Source organism: Onychostruthus taczanowskii, unplaced genomic scaffold (genome assembly GCF_017590055.1).
Source record: "Onychostruthus taczanowskii isolate IOZ18803 unplaced genomic scaffold, ASM1759005v1 scaffold84, whole genome shotgun sequence".
In the NCBI taxonomy this organism is placed as follows: Eukaryota; Metazoa; Chordata; class Aves; order Passeriformes; family Passeridae; genus Onychostruthus; species Onychostruthus taczanowskii.
This window is the reverse complement of record NW_024506332.1, coordinates 106,460-125,499: the sequence shown is the minus strand read 5'-3', so window position 1 is coordinate 125,499 and position 19,040 is coordinate 106,460. Positions and strand designations below refer to the sequence as shown.

At 46.4% G+C, this 19,040-nt stretch overlaps 1 protein-coding gene across 2 annotated transcripts in view; it reads left to right on the top strand.

Moving 5' to 3' along the window:
- DPYSL2 (dihydropyrimidinase like 2) overlaps positions 1–19,040 on the top strand; it is a 52,392-nt gene that overhangs the window by 12,926 nt on the left and 20,426 nt on the right. For both annotated transcript variants that reach the window (XM_041424722.1, XM_041424721.1), the window contains exons 2-3: positions 592–680; positions 1,916–2,100. In XM_041424722.1, coding sequence (XP_041280656.1) covers positions 592–680; positions 1,916–2,100 — 274 coding nt within the window. The remainder of the gene's footprint in view (positions 1–591; positions 681–1,915; positions 2,101–19,040) is intronic.

The window sequence follows — 19,040 nt, the reverse complement described above, 5'->3', positions numbered from 1 at the left end:
TAATTTGCTAAATATCTGCATATTTCCATCTGGTTCTGCAGTGGTGCTCTGGATCCACTGCATCAAAACATCACTGAAGTGGACCAAAGGAGTTTGTTTGTGTTGTGTAACCCCAGGCAACAGACTTTTGGGCCATTTCCCTGACAGCAGTTGACTCACACTGAGCCAAGCAGTGACTCCACTGTGTGGGTGCATATAGGAAATTTTGCGTACGACCAAGGCTGAGAGAAATAAGAGATGTGGTTCAACACATCCTTCCAAATGTTATTTAGTGCTGCTGCTGCAGGTGATGGTGGCAGGCTTCAGGTAGGACGGGAGCTGCCAGAGTAGGTAAGATCACTGGAACCCACCTCTTTCCTCATTCTGATTTTTTTTTTTTTTGGCTCATCAGTGATGAAAGGCCTTGCAGATGAAATAAAGCATTTTATCTTTCCAGTTGAAAGTGCAGCAGTTGACTCGTGTTTTGATGTGTGCTGGTGAATAATGCAGAGGTTGTTGCCTTCCCTCCTCTTTCATCTCTGGAGTGACACTGCAGACTGTCAGCTCTCCCATTGAATAATTGTGTCTTGTGCTGTGCTTCTTTTGTTGTAGAGCGATCGTCTTTTGATCAAAGGTGGCAAAATAGTTAATGACGACCAGTCCTTCTATGCAGACATTTACATGGAGGATGGGTTGATAAAGTAAGTGAAGCCTCATGGTGGGATTGGGTATGTACAGAAATGCACTGCAGATTGGCTGGAATAGCTTAATCTCAATCTATTAAATTGCGTGAAAAATGAATATTTCCACATCTATCCTGTTGTTTAATGGAGGAGCTTTAAAAGCAGGGTATTGAATAAATAAACAACCGGGCCCAAACCCTGCTGGCTCCAAGGAGGTACTTACATGTGCTTAATTTTAGCCATGAGAGCAGCCCCATGCTGAGATGACACATGTGTTTGAAGTTATCTGTGCTGTAAAGTTTCACTGAGTTATGACTTCAGATATTTTGAATTCAGAGTTCAGCATCCTAACACAATTCTCTTTTAGACTTGGAGGCTGGACTTAGGTGACCTCTGGAAGTCTCTCGCAGTGCTGACTTCTCTGGGTCTGTGATGCAGAGATCACACCAACCCCCCTTCAAGTAAAAAAGGACCCTGTAGTGGAAGAGGTTCAGACCTCTTTCTGTGTTTTCAGGCCTGGAACATGTGTTCCTGGCACATTAAATGTGTTACAGATTTCTTTGGAAAATTACTCCTAGGAAAAAACAGATAAGCCAGAGGCTACAAACAAGGAATTTTCCTGTTCTGGCTAAACAGCCAGCACATGTGCTTTTTAAATCAAGGTTAAAAGTTAAAGGAGCCAGCCAGAGACAGCTAATTAATTGCATCCACTACTGCACTGCTAAAAATAGGTCTGTGAAGAGCTGGACTGGAGAGACCTCTGAGGGTCTCACCAGGAATTTGGTAACCAATATCTGCTTGAATTTATGTTCATGTGGGGACTCTGTAATACTTACACGTGAGAGGAAGGTAGAAAATAAAGAAGCAAAAATTCTTTCAGTGTTCCCAAACCAATTGCTGTTAAGAGAGCTGGAATCAAGTGTTGAGCTGCTGCTTTAAGAAGTCCAGCCCCAGGAAAGCTGTGTTGAGTGCAGTGATCATCCATGACCTGCACAGCCCTTTCCAGAGGGGCTCCTTCTTTTCCTTCCTTTAATGTTGCCCCAAAGTCCTGAAGGAATTGCACACTAAACTCACCATTATGCAACTGCTGCCACGGGAAGAACGAAGCACCCTCAGCCCTGTGTGTGCTGATCCTGTGCCCTGCTTTATATGGAAAAAGTCAACTGCAGCTAGGCTAAGTAGCACAGGGGTGTTTGTTTACAGGCTGCTCACCTGGGTGTGCCTGACCTGCTCCTCAAAACCTCTTTCCCCAGGCAAATAGGGGAGAACCTGATCGTGCCAGGAGGAGTGAAAACTATTGAGGCCCACGGCAGGATGGTGATTCCTGGAGGGATCGACGTCCACACCCGGTTCCAGATGCCAGAGCAGGGGATGACATCTGCTGATGATTTCTTCCAAGGGACCAAGGCTGCATTGGCTGGGGGCACCACCATGATCAGTAAGTACCTGCTTTCCTCTTCCAGCGAAGCTGGGCTTTTCTCTTTCCCAGATAAGAACAGGAGCTTTGGGAATCACCTTGTTCTGAAGCAGTGGGTGATGTCTGGCCAGGTTGCCAGGAAAAGCTTGTGGGAATAGGGGTGAAAAAGCAGGACCCCAGTATTTCCCCGTCTTGCAGATGTCACTCATTTCATTTGTCTTCCCTTGCTGGTGGTGTGACTTCAACAGGTTTTTGGGTCTGCTGCTGCTGGAACCAGTGTCTCTGTGACCTTTGGCTCCAGAGTGAGGAGCAGACCCCCCACATTCCTGTGCCTTGGTCCCCTGTCTGTGGGGAGATATCTCCCCCCAGAAGCCTGATGCCAGTGTTCAGTGTGTCTTTGAAAACTGGGCCACTTATTTCAGGATTTGCTTTAGCCACCAGGATTTTTGTTAGTGTAGCTCTGCTTGGGCTCATCTCCTCCTTTGGAGGAAGAGACGAATTGTGAAGTGAAAATACCTCAAGATAAAAAAGGCAGACTGACTGTTGTGCTGGCAGCAGTATTAGATACTTTTGGCGTTCCCTTCTGCCTCTAAAATGCCTCAGGAATGACTTCCAGGCTATGTGTCCCTGCTTTGTTGGCCACAGGATCTTAAAACTCCACAAACATGTCATAGTTGTAACCTTGTATTTCTTAGAGTCAGAGGAAAAAAAGAAACCCTTCTGTTGCAGGGCAGCTGATCAGGTGTAAAAATCTGCAGTGGTGGTGTCCCAGGCTCTGCTGCTGCATGTGGGAATGAGGGATAAAGGTGTGAAGTGATCCAGAATCTGAGCAACTCATAGTCTTTCATGTACTCTCAGGTGCTGCCGTTCCACAGGAGGGGAGTTCAGGTACAGAGGAATAAAAGAAGCTGTTTCAGAACATGTATTAGTGTCTATTGTCCAGTCCCTGGGTATAAAGAGATCTTAGGCACAGGCAGGAACCAGTTTAACTCTCCTCAGTTCAAACCAAGCTCTGTGTGGACTGGAACACCCTCACCTCCCAGAGTGTGATCAGGAGCAGTCCTTGATCCCTGGCCCCGTGGGTGGATTTGGATTGACTGACAGGAGGCTGGAAGTAGGTCTTAGTCTGATGCTTCAAAGAAATAGTCTTAAAATAACTTGGGAAATTATTTTCTATAACATCATCACTCCAGAGTGTGAGGTTTGTGTCTGTAGATAACCTCACCCACACAGGGGATGTGGCTGTGGATGGTCCCTTTGTGCACACTAATACCCAGTTCTCCTTCAAATCCTTGCTGTCAATTTAAATTAATAACACTGACATGTTTTTTTTTATTTTCAGCCTCAGTTCATTGACTTTGTTTCATTGGCTGTTCCTTTGTTAGAGTACCTGGTTCACACTTGAATTATCATTTTGTTCTTCCTTGTTAAGTTGAATTAGATCAAAACATTCTCTGTTATCTGCATGTGACCTTTCAGCAGCACTGTTCCCCTCAGTGGCACTTTTTGAAAGTAGAAATTGGTTTGGCAAATTTTTTATGGAGTAGCCCTTTGGCTGCAGAGCCTCCTATTTCAGAAATCCTTTATGTGTGTAAATATTTATTGCCTTTACATCTGTAGTACCTGAATACCTCACTAATGTTAATGTAACACTTTTCTGAATTGGGAAGGTGGGAGGAGAATACCCCATTTTACAATTTCTCCTCTTACAGCTGTGGAAGTGAGCATAATTTGGATTATGACCATGAGCAAACCATTTAGAGGAGGTTAGGGATTAAACTTTACCATCCTGAGTATCTCAGATAAAGACATAAAAATACAAAATCATCTCTGAAAAACAAAAAATATCTTCCTGAGACTGCAGCAAAGACTAATTGGACTAAATAGGATGATGGAGAGGCATTCCTGATGGGTGGGAATCAGCAACTGGAGCAGTGGAAAGCAGGATGAATGATCCAGAGTAGACTTCAAAGCTTTGAAGCCTCTGCTCTGTGTCAGCTCAGCTGTTTCTCTGAGCAAAATTACAGCATTTGAAAAAGCTCTTCCACAGTGAAGCTGTGGTGAGCACTCTCTTGGTGAGTGGCCCTTGGGCTTCCTCCGAGCAGGTGGGAGTTGTGGTGGATTTGGCAATGTTTTTTCTCTTATGATTAAGAGGACAATATTTAGTGAACTGGATTCACAGTATCACAAATTGCAGCCTGAAAATGACACTCTTATCTCATTGTATGCTTTAAATGCTGAGATTTTGGAAGGGGAATCTGCTCCTCCCATGGACTTGTATCCAGCTGTGTCTCTGTCCTTCAGTCTTTTTTAGGAAAAAACCACCTCTTTTTGGATGTGAGATTTGTGGAAAAAACCAACCAGTTTCCTCATTAGTGCTTTAAGCAAACTTTGTATGATTTATTTACAAATACCTTTACTCCATCTGTTTCTCTGCTCTATGCATAACCCTCACTTTGGGCACACAAACAGCTTCCTTAGCTTCGTGCTTCAATTTATTTCACATTTTTTTGCTGGAGGGCACTTTAAGGCTGTTTACTTTACAATCATTTTAGGGAAATATTTATTTTGCATGCAGTTTTCAGTGAAATTGAACCAAGAACCTTGGACAGGTTTCCACTGATGGTCGGTTTATAAAAGTTGTGGGTGAAATTCTGACTTTGGTGAGTTTTGGCATCGATCTGCAGTGCTAGGACTTCATCTGGAGGATCTGCTTTGGTGAAACTCATTTTCAGCTCAGATCAAATTCAATGTTGCCCCTTTAATTCTCATGGCAGACACATCCAAGGAATGCACAGGGATGTAACATGTTATTTCCAAGCCCTGTCCTCATTTGCTTGTTCCCCTCTAAATTAATCCCTGCAGCGTCAGGGAGGGGGAATCAGATGGGTCCTGGTGTCAAATGGAACAATTGTGTGTTTTGTGTGGCACCAGGGGAGATTTACCCATAGGTGGGAAGCAGATAGAGCTCCAATCCAGGACTTCCCAGCCGATCAGGGAAAGGGGGCTGGGGATGAGGATCCAAGTCTGCCCTTTTGTCTCTCTGTCCCTTGCTTTCCTGAGCTCTCCCTAGGTTGCTCCACTCAGGAATTAGGGCTGATTGCTTTTTCTGCTGGCTCCCCTGAGGCCATCTGAGCAGGAATTCCAGCTATGATCCTTCTGTCTCTCCCCTCTGCAGTGCCAAAGGCAAGGCTCCAGCTGACTTTGCTAACAGAGGAACAAACAGAGTTGGTTTTGCCTGAAATGACGTATTGTGATATCTTTGTTTTTCTGCAGTGACAATTTGCACAGTCCTTTTCTTGGTCCCCACCTTAGAAAAATATTGGTGTGGGTATGTTAGCTGAAAAGCCCTCCTCTGGGTTTTAGGATAACATTGCTCTGGGAAAAAAACTTGGATTCTCGCCCTTTTGAAATGTCAGAATCATTTTTTGGGCATTAAGTTGAAAGGAGAATTCCAGAATGCTCCACGGAGAATTTTGATGGAGAGAAGAGTATTAGATACGCTCCAACCTGTTCTGGTTGCTTCCCTAGACTTCCCTGTATTCCATGGAAAGAGAACAGTCCTTCCAGAGTTTTGGACAAGGACTCTGTCTGCAGTTGCCCTTTACAAGAGGCTAAAGTTTCGGTGAGCTAAAAATGGCATTTTTCATAGACTCACAAACCATCCTGAATTGCAACGGGTGGTCGCCAAGGATCACCAAAGCCCAGTGCCTGGCTCTGCCCAAGACACACCTATTTTTGAGCCCCTGTTTTCCCAACCTGAGCTAGGTTAATACCCCAGGATATAACCCAGTCCCTGGAGCTGTTAAAGGAGGAAGAATCCCTGCTAGGAGCAGGGTGGCCTCTCGGAGCCTGTTGATGGTCTGGTTGCTGATTAACTGTGATGGGTGAAATCCCCATCAAAATCAGTGGAAAAACTTGCCCTGATTTGAGCAGGGGCAGGATTGCCTCTTCTGCTCCCAGCCCTGCAGAAGGGATGAAAAAGTTAAGCTCTGTATATTTACTGTCTCTCTGATCCCTGAGCCTGTTTAATGTCCCAGTGAGAACTCCATCCATCCAGGCCAGCTCCCACACACATTTGAGCCCCTCCTCCCACACTCTGCTTCTTCTCTGGTATCTGCTGTCCTTGGGTGAAATCTCTTGCTGACATTGCCTCTCTTGACTCAGGCAACCACTGTTATAATCATAGAGAGAAATTACAGTGAGAGAAATGATAGCTTTTTCTGGCCTGGTGGCTTGGAAGCCAGCAGCCTTTTGAACTCGAGCAGCAGTTATCCTAATGACATGGGGAGGGAAGGCTGGGGAGGGGAGCCTGTGTATCTTGGGAAGTTCAGGAAATGAAGAGGAGCCTCACGTGGGCTGCTGTTGGCTCCCTAATTCCTGACGCTGCTATTAAAGAGCTCCTGTGGGCCACATGGCAGGGGTTTGAGCAGGGTTTGAGCTGCCCAGCCACAATCAGACTCAAAGCCAGGTGACACCATGTCTCCCAGGTCATTCTGAAGATCACCACCTTGCTGGAAGGAGGTGTTTCTAGTCAGGAATGATTCCTCACCTCTTGGGTTTTGATCTAAGTGTGACAGAGAATGCCCCAAAGGAGATCAGACTCTGTGATAGTCTCAGCTTCAAGTGGGGTTTAGACAGGATGGGGGTGTGGGGTGATATTTAAACCCACCAGTGGAGATTAAATCCTATTCTACCTTACTGGGTGCATTTATTTTGTATTATCAGGGTTAGTCCTGTGCTGGTCCAGAGTCCAAATGGTGAGAGTAAGAGGAGGGAAGCAGAGACAGAAGGAGGTGACAGCAGTGGTCAGGCAGGGACTTGTGGTCAAGCTGGAATTATAAAACCGAGTGTTTTGCATCCAAGAGCAGCAGCCAGAGCTGCAGTGTCTCCCCAGGTCCCTGGCTGTGTGTACACAGCACTGCATTGTTCCACAGGCACCAACCCCAGTTTTGCTTCTCTTTGCACCCAGAGATGAAAGAGGAACTGTCTGCTGGGACCAGCCCTGCAGATGGTCTGTCCTGGCTCTGGAACTCATTTCTCTTTCTGGCAGCAGTTCTTCTGCCCCAAAGAAATGTTTAATTCTCTAGAAATGTAGTGAAAATGCCCACACATTACTGGGGGTTTCTGTGAGTGGGAATCCTTGCTCTCTGTGACTGGAATCATGGCATCGCCACACAGAGGTGCAGAGTCCCTCCTGCCCTGTCCCTCCTCTCACCAGCTCCCCTTGGTCCTTTTTACACCCACAAAACCAGCCTTGGCCCTGATTCACCCTAAATCTCTTTGCTTCACCAGCTCCCAGCTTCCTGCTGCTGTGTTTGTACCTTTCATTCAGGGCAGGCTTAAAATCCTTAATGAGAAAGTGGGGCTGTAAGCAGAGCTGGGCAGTTCACTGGTGTGAGCTTCTCTTCCCAAGCTTTTAAACCCCTCTAAGTCCATTAGGCTCTGCCTGCAGCAGATTGTGCAGCCTCTGTCTGGGGCTTGCTCTGCTCCCAGCATCCCAGCAGTGCTGGATGGGATCCCCCATTGTTCTGGTGGGGATTCCAGTGGGGGCTCCTGGGGATCTCCAAGTCCCTGATGTCCCTTGCCAGAGAGCACAGGAGGAAACAGCTGTGCAGACCTCAGATGTGTTGTGTGTTGAGGGGGCATTTTTTGACCCTTTGGGCTGTAGCTATTGTTTGCCACCTCTCTGTGCTGTGAGGAGCACACAGGCACTCAGGAGCTGTGTGGCTGTGCCTGGGGTGGTGCAGGAGACCTGTGTTGTGGTGAGGTGTTTAACGCTGGCTGTCACATTCTCAGCTGGGCTGTCATCCCCCCTCAGTGCTGAAAGGTGAAATCACTCGCCCTGGTGTTGGGCTGGAGTCCTGTGAAGCCTCTGCAGTCTAGCCTGGCTTGTTTTTGAGTCAATCAGGAGATTTTTCCCTATTTTACCATCTTTTCCTTCTCCAGAGCTGCTGGGGATCCTGCCCCTTGCTCTTCTCCCATCCTTCTGCCTCTTGGTAGCACTGATTTTTTTTAAAGAGCAGGTGAGAGTTCCCTTTCTCTGTTTTGACCCATTCTGCTCCAGCCCCTCCCTGTGCAGGAAGGAGGGGATGGAATCAGTTCCATGTGTGCTGGAGCTTGGTTTAGCTCTGAACACACAAGTGCTGGAGTGGCAGCAGTTCTGACAGTGCAGATGTGACTGACCTAGATTTTTTCATGCATCCAAAAAGAGGGATTTATTTCAGGAGAAATTAACCTGTGTTGTCTGTTGATGCAATAGCACGTAGTGCATCTTATTCCATTTACTGCTGGGGATCAACGATGCTGCTTTCCCACTGTGTGGGGAAGAGTTCTTTTGCTTGAAAAGCTGCTTTGAAGTGCTTTTCTTACAGAATCACAAAATGGTTTGGGTTGGAAAGGACCGTAAAGATCAACTTGTTCCACCCCCTGCCGCGAGTAGGGGACCATCCACTACCAGGTTGTTCCAAGCCCTGTCCAGCCTGTCCTTAAACACTTCCAGGGATGGGGCACCTGAGCCAGGGCCTCACCACCCTTACAATAAAGAATTTTCCTAATATGTCATTTAAACCTGCCCTCCTTCTGCTTAAGGCCACCTTCCTTGTCCTATGACTACATGCCCTTGTGAAAAGTCCCCAAAATCCCCAAACTCTTGCTTTCTTTGTTCAGTGCTCTCATCCCCAAGTTCCAGGCCTTAGAGATGACACAGAAGTAAAGAGCCAGTGGTTCTCTCTGATGTGCTTACGTCAATGGAAAATGTACATGATGTTTTCATGGGGGCAGGTGCAAAGGTTGGCTCCTCCAGGTCTGCTGTGGATGGAAAAAAAATTTAAAAAATAAAATGAAATTATCCACCTCTCTTCTTGTAACATCATTTGCTGCTTGTGATAGGTTTTCAGAGCATGTGTGTTAAATCTTGCTAGATAAAGTGTCTTAATCACCTTCAAGTCTTGACAAGGTCTTCGAAGAAGCAGCAGGAAGTGGTGCCTCCAGCTCTTTTCTTGGCCTGTTTTTCTGGGCAGGGAATTTTGCCTCCCCACCAGTGTTCAACACCTTGCCTGCTTTTGCCTTCCTGTGAGCTTGACTCAGCGGAAAATGCCCTGGTCAGGCAGGACCTTTCAGCTCTCCACCTTGGACATTAGCTCTGTGTGCCATGGGAGGGAAGCAAGTAGAGCCTGAAAGAGGCGAAGGCTGTAACCAACTGCAGGATTCCCCACTTGGGATGGATTTGGAGTGCTGCCTGTGGAGTGGGATTTGATGTCTTTGATCAGCAGAGCCTTTCTTCCCTCTTTCCTTCAGCCCCTGTGCCTTTAGAGTTCGTAGATCCCATCTGTTTCTTAGAAACTGGATTTTTTTTTTTAATCTTTCTGGTGAGAGGGAGAATTGTTTGAGGAATACAAATGAGCTCCTCCTGTCTGGCACACTTTAATCGTGCTCAGAAACTGCCAGTTGTTAGCAGCTTGGGGCTGTGCCTGCATCTTTTCACAGCCCTCACTTCCATGGAAGCCCTGTGCATTTGCAAGGAATGCAGGGATGGACATTTACAAGTTGTGGCTTCTGGGAGAACTCTTTTCTTCCCTTGGTACCATGCAGTTGGTGTTGGGACCTGCTCTGTGACAATGGGAATGTTATTCCATTTCTCCATGTTGGTTGCTGGCTATCTATCATGGGAGGTGGCTTTGTTGCTGAGGGGTTGTGGTTTTAATTCAAATTAATTAAGCTCACCTAGAGCCTCATATCATAAGTAAAAAGTGATTATTTTTTATGAAGAGCTATCTGAGAAGCTGGTGTGGGCAACACTGGAAGTAAGGAGATAATCCCTGTCCCTCCCACTTGACATCTGCAGATCCAGAGGAAAGTGCTTTTGGCTTCCTATTGTAGGTAAAAGAAGGAACTTCTTCTTGATTTCACATGCAAATATTAACTAGGAGATGCTTTGGTTGGTTTTCAGAGCCCACCAAAAAGGGTTCAGCTTTTGGAAGCTTCCCTTTCAGCCACTTGTCAGAGTGTGTTTCCATCACATTGCTGCTGTCCCTAGGAGCAGCTACATATGTACAGTGTGGATATTTTTGGAATCTGGGGGACTCCATGGTGGTGTTTGACATGGGAATGAAATTCTCTGGCACAGCCTCCAAGCAGCAGGAGCTGGGGAAGGAGTTCCTGGAGAACCCTCCCAAATTATTGCACTGAGTTGGTGCAGGGAAGGGGGGGAGCTCCCGAGCTACAACACCCTGTGTGGTTTGTGCCTCCAAACTGGGGCTCTTCATGGGCCTGGCAAGATTCCAGACTCCTGGAAAAGCCAGGCAAGGCCAGTTCAGCAGCCAGGGGCTGTCACAGGATTCTCTGTTCAAGTATTCCAATATTGCTTCAAAAAAATCTCATTCCAGAGTGGCTGTCGGTTAGTTATACTTTCCAGCAGGCTTTTCTTTACTTGAGGTAAGATTTCTGAGGATTAGTATCAGTGTCCCTAGAGAAGAGTTTGGCTGTTGATGGGCTACAAAGGACTTTTCAGCCTGATGGGCAGAGACTCTTTCCATTGTGAATGGAAAAGTTTTGGAAAGCCTTTGCAGCGCAGCTGAGAAAAATGCAGGTGTGCAGCGTGTTCTTAGAAGTAGAATTAGGCCAATGGAACCAGGACCAGAGTTGAGGACCCTGAACCAGTCAGTCCTTCTGCAATGCAAACACTTTCATAAAGGGGAAGGTGGCAGCTGTATGGAGCAACTCCCACTGAGCCATCCTGCCCAGATCCAGGGGCAGATCTGGCTGTTCATGGAATCCCAGAATAGCTTGGGCTGGAAGGGACTTTAAAGTCCATCCAGTCCCACCTCCTGCCATGGGCAGAGACACCTCCCACTATCCCAGGTTGCTTCAACCCCTGTCCAGCCTGGCCGTGGACAGGAATGGGGCAGCCACAGCTTTTCTGGACAACCTGTGCCAGGGCCTCCCCACCCTTATAGTAAAGAATTTCCTTCTAATACCACATTTGAGACAGAAAATTAAGCCAAGGTGTAGAAAGCAACAGTTGCCCGTAAGAACTTGGTGCATGGAAAAAACAAAAGTTAGATCTTGTGTGTAGGAGTTGCCCAAACCAGTTTGCCACAGGATGGATGTCTCTCTTTGGGTGAGCAGCTCAGGTGCTGCCCAGGAGTGATGCTTTGTGCCCCAAACCTTGGATTCTTTGCAGGTCTAGGAAGACACCAGACAGCTTGTGAGGCCAGGCTGGGCTGGCTCAGAGCTGGAGGAGGAAGTTCAGCAGCTGGGAAGCATGCCACAGGAGTCTCTGTTTAAACTGGGGATAATCTAGTTAGGACCTCCCACAGGTTAATGATTTCAGCAAGCACAAGAGCTAATTAACAGGCAATATCAGTGCCACAGAGTGGAAAGAACACCTCCAGATGGGCAGGTATGGTCAGGAAATGGCTGTGTGAGGGGCAGATGTTCTGCTTGATCCTTGTCTTTTGGTGGAAACCAGGTTCTGCTGCACCTCCCGCCAGGTTTTCTCCAGGTTCATGAACACATGAACATTTAGAACATTTAGATCTGCTTCAGCTCTCACTTCCTTGCCTGCAGTTGTGTGTGAGAGTCGTCAGTGGTTTGAGTGGGAACAGGATGCAGGGAAGGGGGACCGCCAGTATTGTAGCAGAAGTGGCCGTGGTTTGGTGGTGATGGGTGACAACTTCCTCTTCAGAACATGATGTCACCTTGTGACAGTTTTGAGGAGAGGAAGTGTCTGGTCCTCATCCAGGCAGGGGAGATGTTTATTTGAAAAATACAGGGTTTTTCTTTTCCCCATTTCTCTCACAAGCTATATTAATAAAAAGTGCTTGTATAGAATCAGAGCTCTTCATATTTAGTTTATTTTTGGTGAGGAAGAAAACAACTTTTCTAATCCCAAATGCACAAAGCCCTCTCAGAACCACTACAAGTTTCCATTGTAAAAACTGGCATCCTGCAGTCGTGTTCCTCTTCATCTCCAACACCCCTGAGACAACCCCAGGGCATGAAATGAAGGTGAGAACCCAAAACTTGGTGATAACAATGCCAGTCCAGAACTGTTCCAGCTTCCTAGCGAGTGGAAAAAGCCTAAGGGGCAGGACACATCTCCAGTGACCTGAGAGCAACTGAGCTGGCTCATGGCACATGATCTTTTGTCCTCCTGTGTCTGATCAGCTCTTGCCCCTTAGATGTGTTATTAATTCTTGTGTTTTGTCTTGACTTGAAAGCCATGGCTACAAAGCGAGGGTTTTTTTCCATCTCAGTCCCTCAAGGTTTACAGACCAATTCATATGGAAGCCTTTGAAGTCCTGTGTGCTCTTTTCATGGCCTTCAAGTGTGGAGTAATGCCTGAAAGAAAGAATAAATCTTGGAACCACTAACATGTCTCTTTTGAACTTGGTTCCCCTCCTTCTCTGCCATGGTAACCTTCTGAGATACAATAAATGCACAATAAACCTGTACTGGGAAGAGATGGAGCCTTTTTTTTTTAATCTGACCTTAATATGCTGCCATGCCAGCAGCTGGGGAGGGATATTAAATATTGTGTGAATTCTTTATGTTTGTGTCCAGCTGGCCTCAAATTGTTAATTGTATTTTGGATGTAATCAGCCAAAAGGGCAAGTGAAATATCTGTATGACTTCAGTAAGGGAATAAGGGAATGTTGCAGTCTGAAAGTGTAATCAGTGGAGCACGGATGTGCCTGATTCTTCTGAGCCTGGTCCAGCTTCTGATTTCTCTGCATCAGGTTTTATAAACTGGATCTGAACTGACAGAAAACAACATGTGATGTCATTTAGGCTGCCTTTACTATGAGTTTGGCAGGCATGTACAGGAGAGAAGTCCTTGGGTGGTTGTATTAGCACCATAAATGCTGTTCTGTGCAGGGCTGTAACTCTTCAGAATAATCTCTTTATTCCAGTATCTTTTCTTGGGGGAGGGGGGATGGAACAAGAATAAAATACTGTGGGAATAAATCCCCACGAATACACAGCTGAAAATCTGGTTGCTGGATCCAGGATGTGAGGAAAATCCTTCGTTTGATTTCTCTTTAGCTGAGGTGCATCAGCTCCATGGACCAGTTTCCTTCAAAGTGATTTTGTCACTGTCCTTCTTTTTCCCAGATCTAAACCCATGACCCAGAGTGTGGTTTAGAGGAAGAATTGGGATGGAATCAGAAAAAAAGAGGTGTGAGGCTCTTCTGGATCACTTGATTTGGGATTTTTGAGCTCAGAGAAGGCCTGTGGTCTCTGGATAGGTGCCAGGCTGCTGAGCTGGAAATTGGGGTTTAATACTTAAATCAGAACTTTTGCTGCTGAAAACAGCCTTGTTACTGGATGAGGCAGCTTTTGGTGGCTCAATTCCTTGATACATAAAAGGGTCATGATGCATAAAGGCAGAAGGAATTGTGATATTTTACCAGCTGAGAATTTGGAGCCTGTGGTTGAAATAAGGTCTGTGATTATGGGATAATCTGTGGGTCAGTCAAGGGCCTCACTTTCAGTTCACAGAGACTGATTTTATTCCTCTTGCTTTCACAGAATTACTCCCATTTCACATCAGTGCCAGGAGAATATTCCTGTAGCCACAGCCTGACAACTCCAGACTTCTAAGTAGGGACCTGTGCAATTACCAGGGCTGAATTTAATTACAGCCTCTCAATAAAAAGGCTTGTGACAGAATGTACAACTCAATAAATTCACCAGATTTCATCACACACAGTTGCTGTGGGGATTAAGTAGTATTAAAAAGGCAGATGTGTTTATAGTGATCAAGCTGCTATTTAAAGTTTTGGGTAGGGGAGATCTGCCTGCTAACAGTTAAGCTTAAATGTTAAGGATTTTCACCTTATAAACCACTCTTAAACAATAGGCACACTGAATGCTGGTAGGAGCAAGAAATAATGTGCAAAACTGCAGTCTGTAATAGCAACTGGAACCCTGAATACATGGTTTTTATTACATACACAGTTTTGGTAACATCTGACCCTAATTCATGTTTATATTGTCCATTTCAAACAGTTTTTCTCCTTCCTGGTAGTGGCATTCATGAGCTGAAGCCCCAGAAAATTTCATGCGTGCTTTGGATGACACTTAATTAGACCAGTTGAAAAAAATCCTTTCCAGTGGAAGCATGGGCTATTAATAGAAGCTCCAGGAACGGGTTGTTTGCAAGCCAAGGCTTGCTCAACTGAGGCAGGATGCAAAAAAGAATAAAAAAATGCACATGCCACAATGCCAGGAAGCTATAAAACCCATTAATCCCCACCCATGAGCACATCCATCCCAAAAGCAGCGTTTTGTTTTCAAGGCAAGGCAAAGAGCTGGATCCAGCTCTCTCTCTGAAGCAATAATTTCTCTGGAGTTTAGCAAGGGGTCAAAAATATAAAGGCATTGCTCTTCATCTGCATTTTTTTTTTTTTTTTGAATTTGAGAGAGAGTCCAAGTGCCAGAAAGAGATCATATGGGATTTTTCTGGCTCTGGTCTCAGAGTATCCTGAAGGCTGTTGAGTAATTCCCCAGCCTTCTGTGCTGGATCTCTCTTGCCCATCTTCCTTCTTGCTCAGGGTGCAGGTACCACCCTGCTCCAGGAAAGCTTTTCAGGAGCAGAAAGCCCCTGAGTCTGGAAAAGGGAGCCAAGACGTGATGCAACATTTCCTAAAGCCACCATTTAAAGCTGAGATTGGCACCATTTTTAGTGGGCTGTGGAAGTGGTTTTAGAGTCTGGGAGCAGCTGGATGAACACAAGGAGGTGTTTCAGGCCAGCCTTTACTGTGGTTCAGCTTTTAGGCTGCCCTTTCTGGAATCAGTTGTTGGACTTGATCTGTGCGAGTCCCTTCCAGCTCAGGGTATTCCATGATTCTGTGATTTGTACAAAAAAGCAGTAGGAATGATCTGAACTTCAAAACTACTTGTGTGTGTATGGGATTGTGTGGGGATTTGATTTTAATACAGGTTTTATGTTAATACATGGTAAGAATGTGTTAGTAATGGGTGATGCTAGCACTCTATATAATATAAAGTGCTGCTAGCACTTCTAACCTGTGGAGATTTTCCCATGCTTATGTTAAAACAATATTGCTTTATTTTCCCCATCCTTGGAGCATTTAATCCATTCCCCTAAGTTTTTGCCTACCCCTTTCATTTCACCTCACCACCGGCATCTAACCAGTTTGGCCCATGGCACAGAATATTCCAGCATGGCTGGGTGCCAGCTTTGGTGCAGAAGAGCCACATGGATCACCCAGTGTTGTTGTCTCACTTCAGCTCATTGTCTGCCTTTAATCCTGAGCCGATTAATCTGCCCGAGGAGGAGGAGCAGAGGACCCTGAGCTGAATGGAAAGAGTCCTGGCTGGTGGTGGGGGGAGCTGGAACACTGGGAAGCAGGAGCAGATGCACCCTGTGAGCCTGTGTATAATGACAGAGAGCCAAACCTCTGTACGGCTCTCCTGGAAGAGAAAGGGTGGGGTGGAATGGGAAGGGTAATTAAAAGTCTGGATGATTAGGGCTGGAGCATGTGTGTCCACAGGTGCTCAAATCCCACTGCCCTCAGAGGGAGGTTAGAGCTTGGATTATCTGGGAGAAAGACAGACTGTCCAGGGATTTTGGAATCCTGTCAGTGTTTAACAAGGAAAAAAATAAGAATATTTGTAATGTACAAAATAGTTTTTCTCATTTTTTTTAAAGACATTCCTTTGCTGGTGTAACAGCCTTGTTTGCCCTCAGCACTGGGCTGCTGCATTTTGGGTTCTGCAGCTCAAAAGGTTAAAAGATAATCTACAGAATGTTTTCTGCTCTTAGCTGAGAAACCATTGTAACCTGGAGCTTGGCTTTGCCCTGTGCCTTGCTGAGACTGTGTTAAATAAAGAGAAACATTAGGATTAGGCCTGAATTTCACTAAGATTCAGGGAGCCACTACAAGGCCTACAAAGCTATTTAATTTCTTCTTTGAAGATTTCAGCACCAATGAAGTGATTCTTACATTATCTTTTCCTTTTTTTTTTTTTAATTTTTATTTTTTTTCCTCTCCATTTGGTTTCTGGTTTTGGAACAAGCTTTGAGTTTAAAAATGAGCTGGCAACTTCCTTCTCTGACCTCAAGCAGCTGAATTCATTTGCACAGAGAAAAAAAAAAAATCAACAACAGGAAGAAAACATCTGGGCTGGGAAGCACACCAGATCAAGGCTGTGGTGGTGAAGGGAATAAAGGGGTGACAACAGCCTGTGTCACAGCAGTTTGCCCTAAGTGTGCCCTGCAGGTGTGGGGCCACCCAGGGATTGAACATTCCCGAGGTGATGGAAGGACAGATGGGGCAGTGGGATGGGATTCCCAGGCAGAAGGAGGACTGTGGGGTCAGGACAGCACTGCTTTTCCCAGGGGAAGCCTCCTGGGAATTCTCCAGGAGGGAGATTTGCTGTGAGCTGGGGTAGGTCAGCCCTTGTGTGCATGGTCCTGGGACAGATCATCCCCAGGGGTCATCCTGGAAGCCTGGGGCTGTGGGAACATTGTGGGATGGAGCCTCCATCAGCTTCTGGTGCTGCTCTGGAGCACAGGGACCTGAAAGAAAAAGCTTTTTGTTTTACTCTGAGCTCTTGAGCTGTGCCTGAGGGCTGGAAGAAGCTTCTCTGAGCTGAATTTCCTGGCCATCTCAACAGGCAGAAGCAGTTTCAGAGCTCAGTCCTTTCAAGAGCAGATAAAGAGTCAACCTTGACTACTCTCCTTTCCTGGATCTGGGCTCCTTTTTACTTCAGTGGTCTCCCCCAAAACCCTGCCCTCGCATGGGGGGATGTAGGCCATGATCTTGCAATGTGTTTGGCCCCTCCCATTGCACAGAAGATGGGAGAATCAAGCAGACTGCTGTTTGTGTCTGAATTGCCTCCAGACCAGGATTTGGTATTACATTCACTTTCTCCATGCCTTTTGTGCAGCAGCCGCTGCTCCTGCTTGCTCTGCTGTGGCAGCATAGCTTCCATCCTGCCCCAGGGTCAGGTACAGGACCTCAGCTCTTGGGCCCCTCTCCAGGAATGTCCCTGTCACCATGACTGTCTCTTGGTGTGCTCTGCTGGGTCCTTTCCCTGAGTCTCTTCAGACCAGTTCAGTCCCAGGGTGCAAAGGCTGTTGCTTACCTTGCACTCTCAGGCTGCTTTCCTCCTGAGTTCTTCCATGTGGATTTGGGGAAGTGGTTGTTCGCTGATGTTTACCTGGCAGAGCTGCTGTGGAGAAAAAGTGTGCTGTGTTTTGAAGGGGCTAGAGAATGATTTGGCTGTCAGGGAGCTCAGGGGAACTGCCACAGGATATATTGCCAACCCCTGGAGATGACTTCCCTGCACACTTGCACCAGCACTTCCATGCCTGACTCTTGTTGCAGCCAGCTGTGGTGTGGCTTTGTCAGAGCTGATAGAGCTCCCTTACCCCTGCTTCCACTGCCTCCAAAAAACCCTATTAGTCATCCTTGGGCAGTGCATGGAGTGAGGTGGTGGTAAAGCTCCGATCCCTGACAACACAGTCATTCCTGGATTCTCCAGAGCATTTCCAGGGGCTCAGTGCTGGTCTTTGAGAACTCTGTGTTAACCCTTTGGTGCCTTCAGGCACAATTTCCCAATGCCCACAAGCCATCCATCATCTTGGGGCTGACAGAGCTCTGAGGGCACTTTTAGAGATTAAATGGACCTTTTTTTGGCTTTTTAATTAGACATTTGTGTAAACCTGGGCTTTCTCCACATCCCATTGGAAAAGCAAAGGGAATGTTACTTTTCTCCTTATTACTCATTCTACTTAAGCTAAAGATTAACTTTGACAGAGTGACAGGGGCTCTGTACTGGCCAAAAAACAATTCAGGCTGGAAGTTAGCGGAAGGTTTCTGACCACTGGGGTGGAGCAGATCATGGAACAGAAATTGGATAATTTTTTTAAAAACAGGTCAGTTTATTGTCTGCTTATATTTGGGCTGCTTTTCGCAATGGTGGTGAAAAGCACATCCTTGGTGTGGTGCCAGACAGGAGGCAAATTTCCAAGTTTTCACTTGGCATGGATTTCTGTGATGGGGACGGAGGGAACAGAGAGACCCCCAGCCACTCCTGAAGTGCCAAACTGATGGAAGCTGCAGCAGCCAAGGCAGTAAGGATGTGCATATCGTGTCCTTGCCTTGGTGTGATGCTTCCAGGGGAAAAGCCTTTTGGAAAGCACAAATATTCTAAGCTGTCTCCTTTTGCAAAGGGGAGAGGGTGGGCAGAGTTTTGCAGCAGGGATGGTTGTTTTGGGGGAGCTCTTGGCGTTCTGCAGTGTGTGCACAGCTCAGGCAGCTGAGAGGTCTCTGCTGACTTTGGTGACTGAGGCTCGTGGCTGCTCAGGAGAGCTGGGCTGCCTTTCCCAGTGTGAATCTGGTTCTTCAGACAGTGTAAAACCAGTAAATATTGTGTCTGTGTGGGGGTAAAGCAAAGCTTTGTTCTGCCCTGAGGGTGAGTGGAACCCACAGGCTCTGTCTCTCATCCCAGCTGTGACTTAGAGCAGCCCTGATCATCACCATAAAGTTAAAAAAAATAGTGCTGGGATTTCTCTGCTGATAATTGAAGCAACTTTTTTTTTTTTTCTGTGTGTTTTAATGTAGAATCAAGCCGGGCCCTCTCCTCCTCCCCAGCAGTGCTTCCCAGTTTGTGACCCCTGAAATCCCACAGGCTTTTCCTACTCTTTCAGTTCAGTACTGGAGATGCTGACTTGCTTTTTTTTTCATTTTTTAATTTCATTGTGTCTTTTGAAGATCTCAGAGACTCCATGTGCTCAAATAAAAACCAGGAACACTGAACCTTCAGATCCAGGTCCCTTTCATCACCCATTGAGGCTGTCCTGCAGCTGCAGCTGCCTGTGAATCCAGTTGCTGCTGGATTTGGTGTGAGGATCAAACTGAGCAGGTGCCAGAGGCAGCAGGACCTTCTCAGTGTCAGAGAGATCTCTCCAACCACAAATTGTT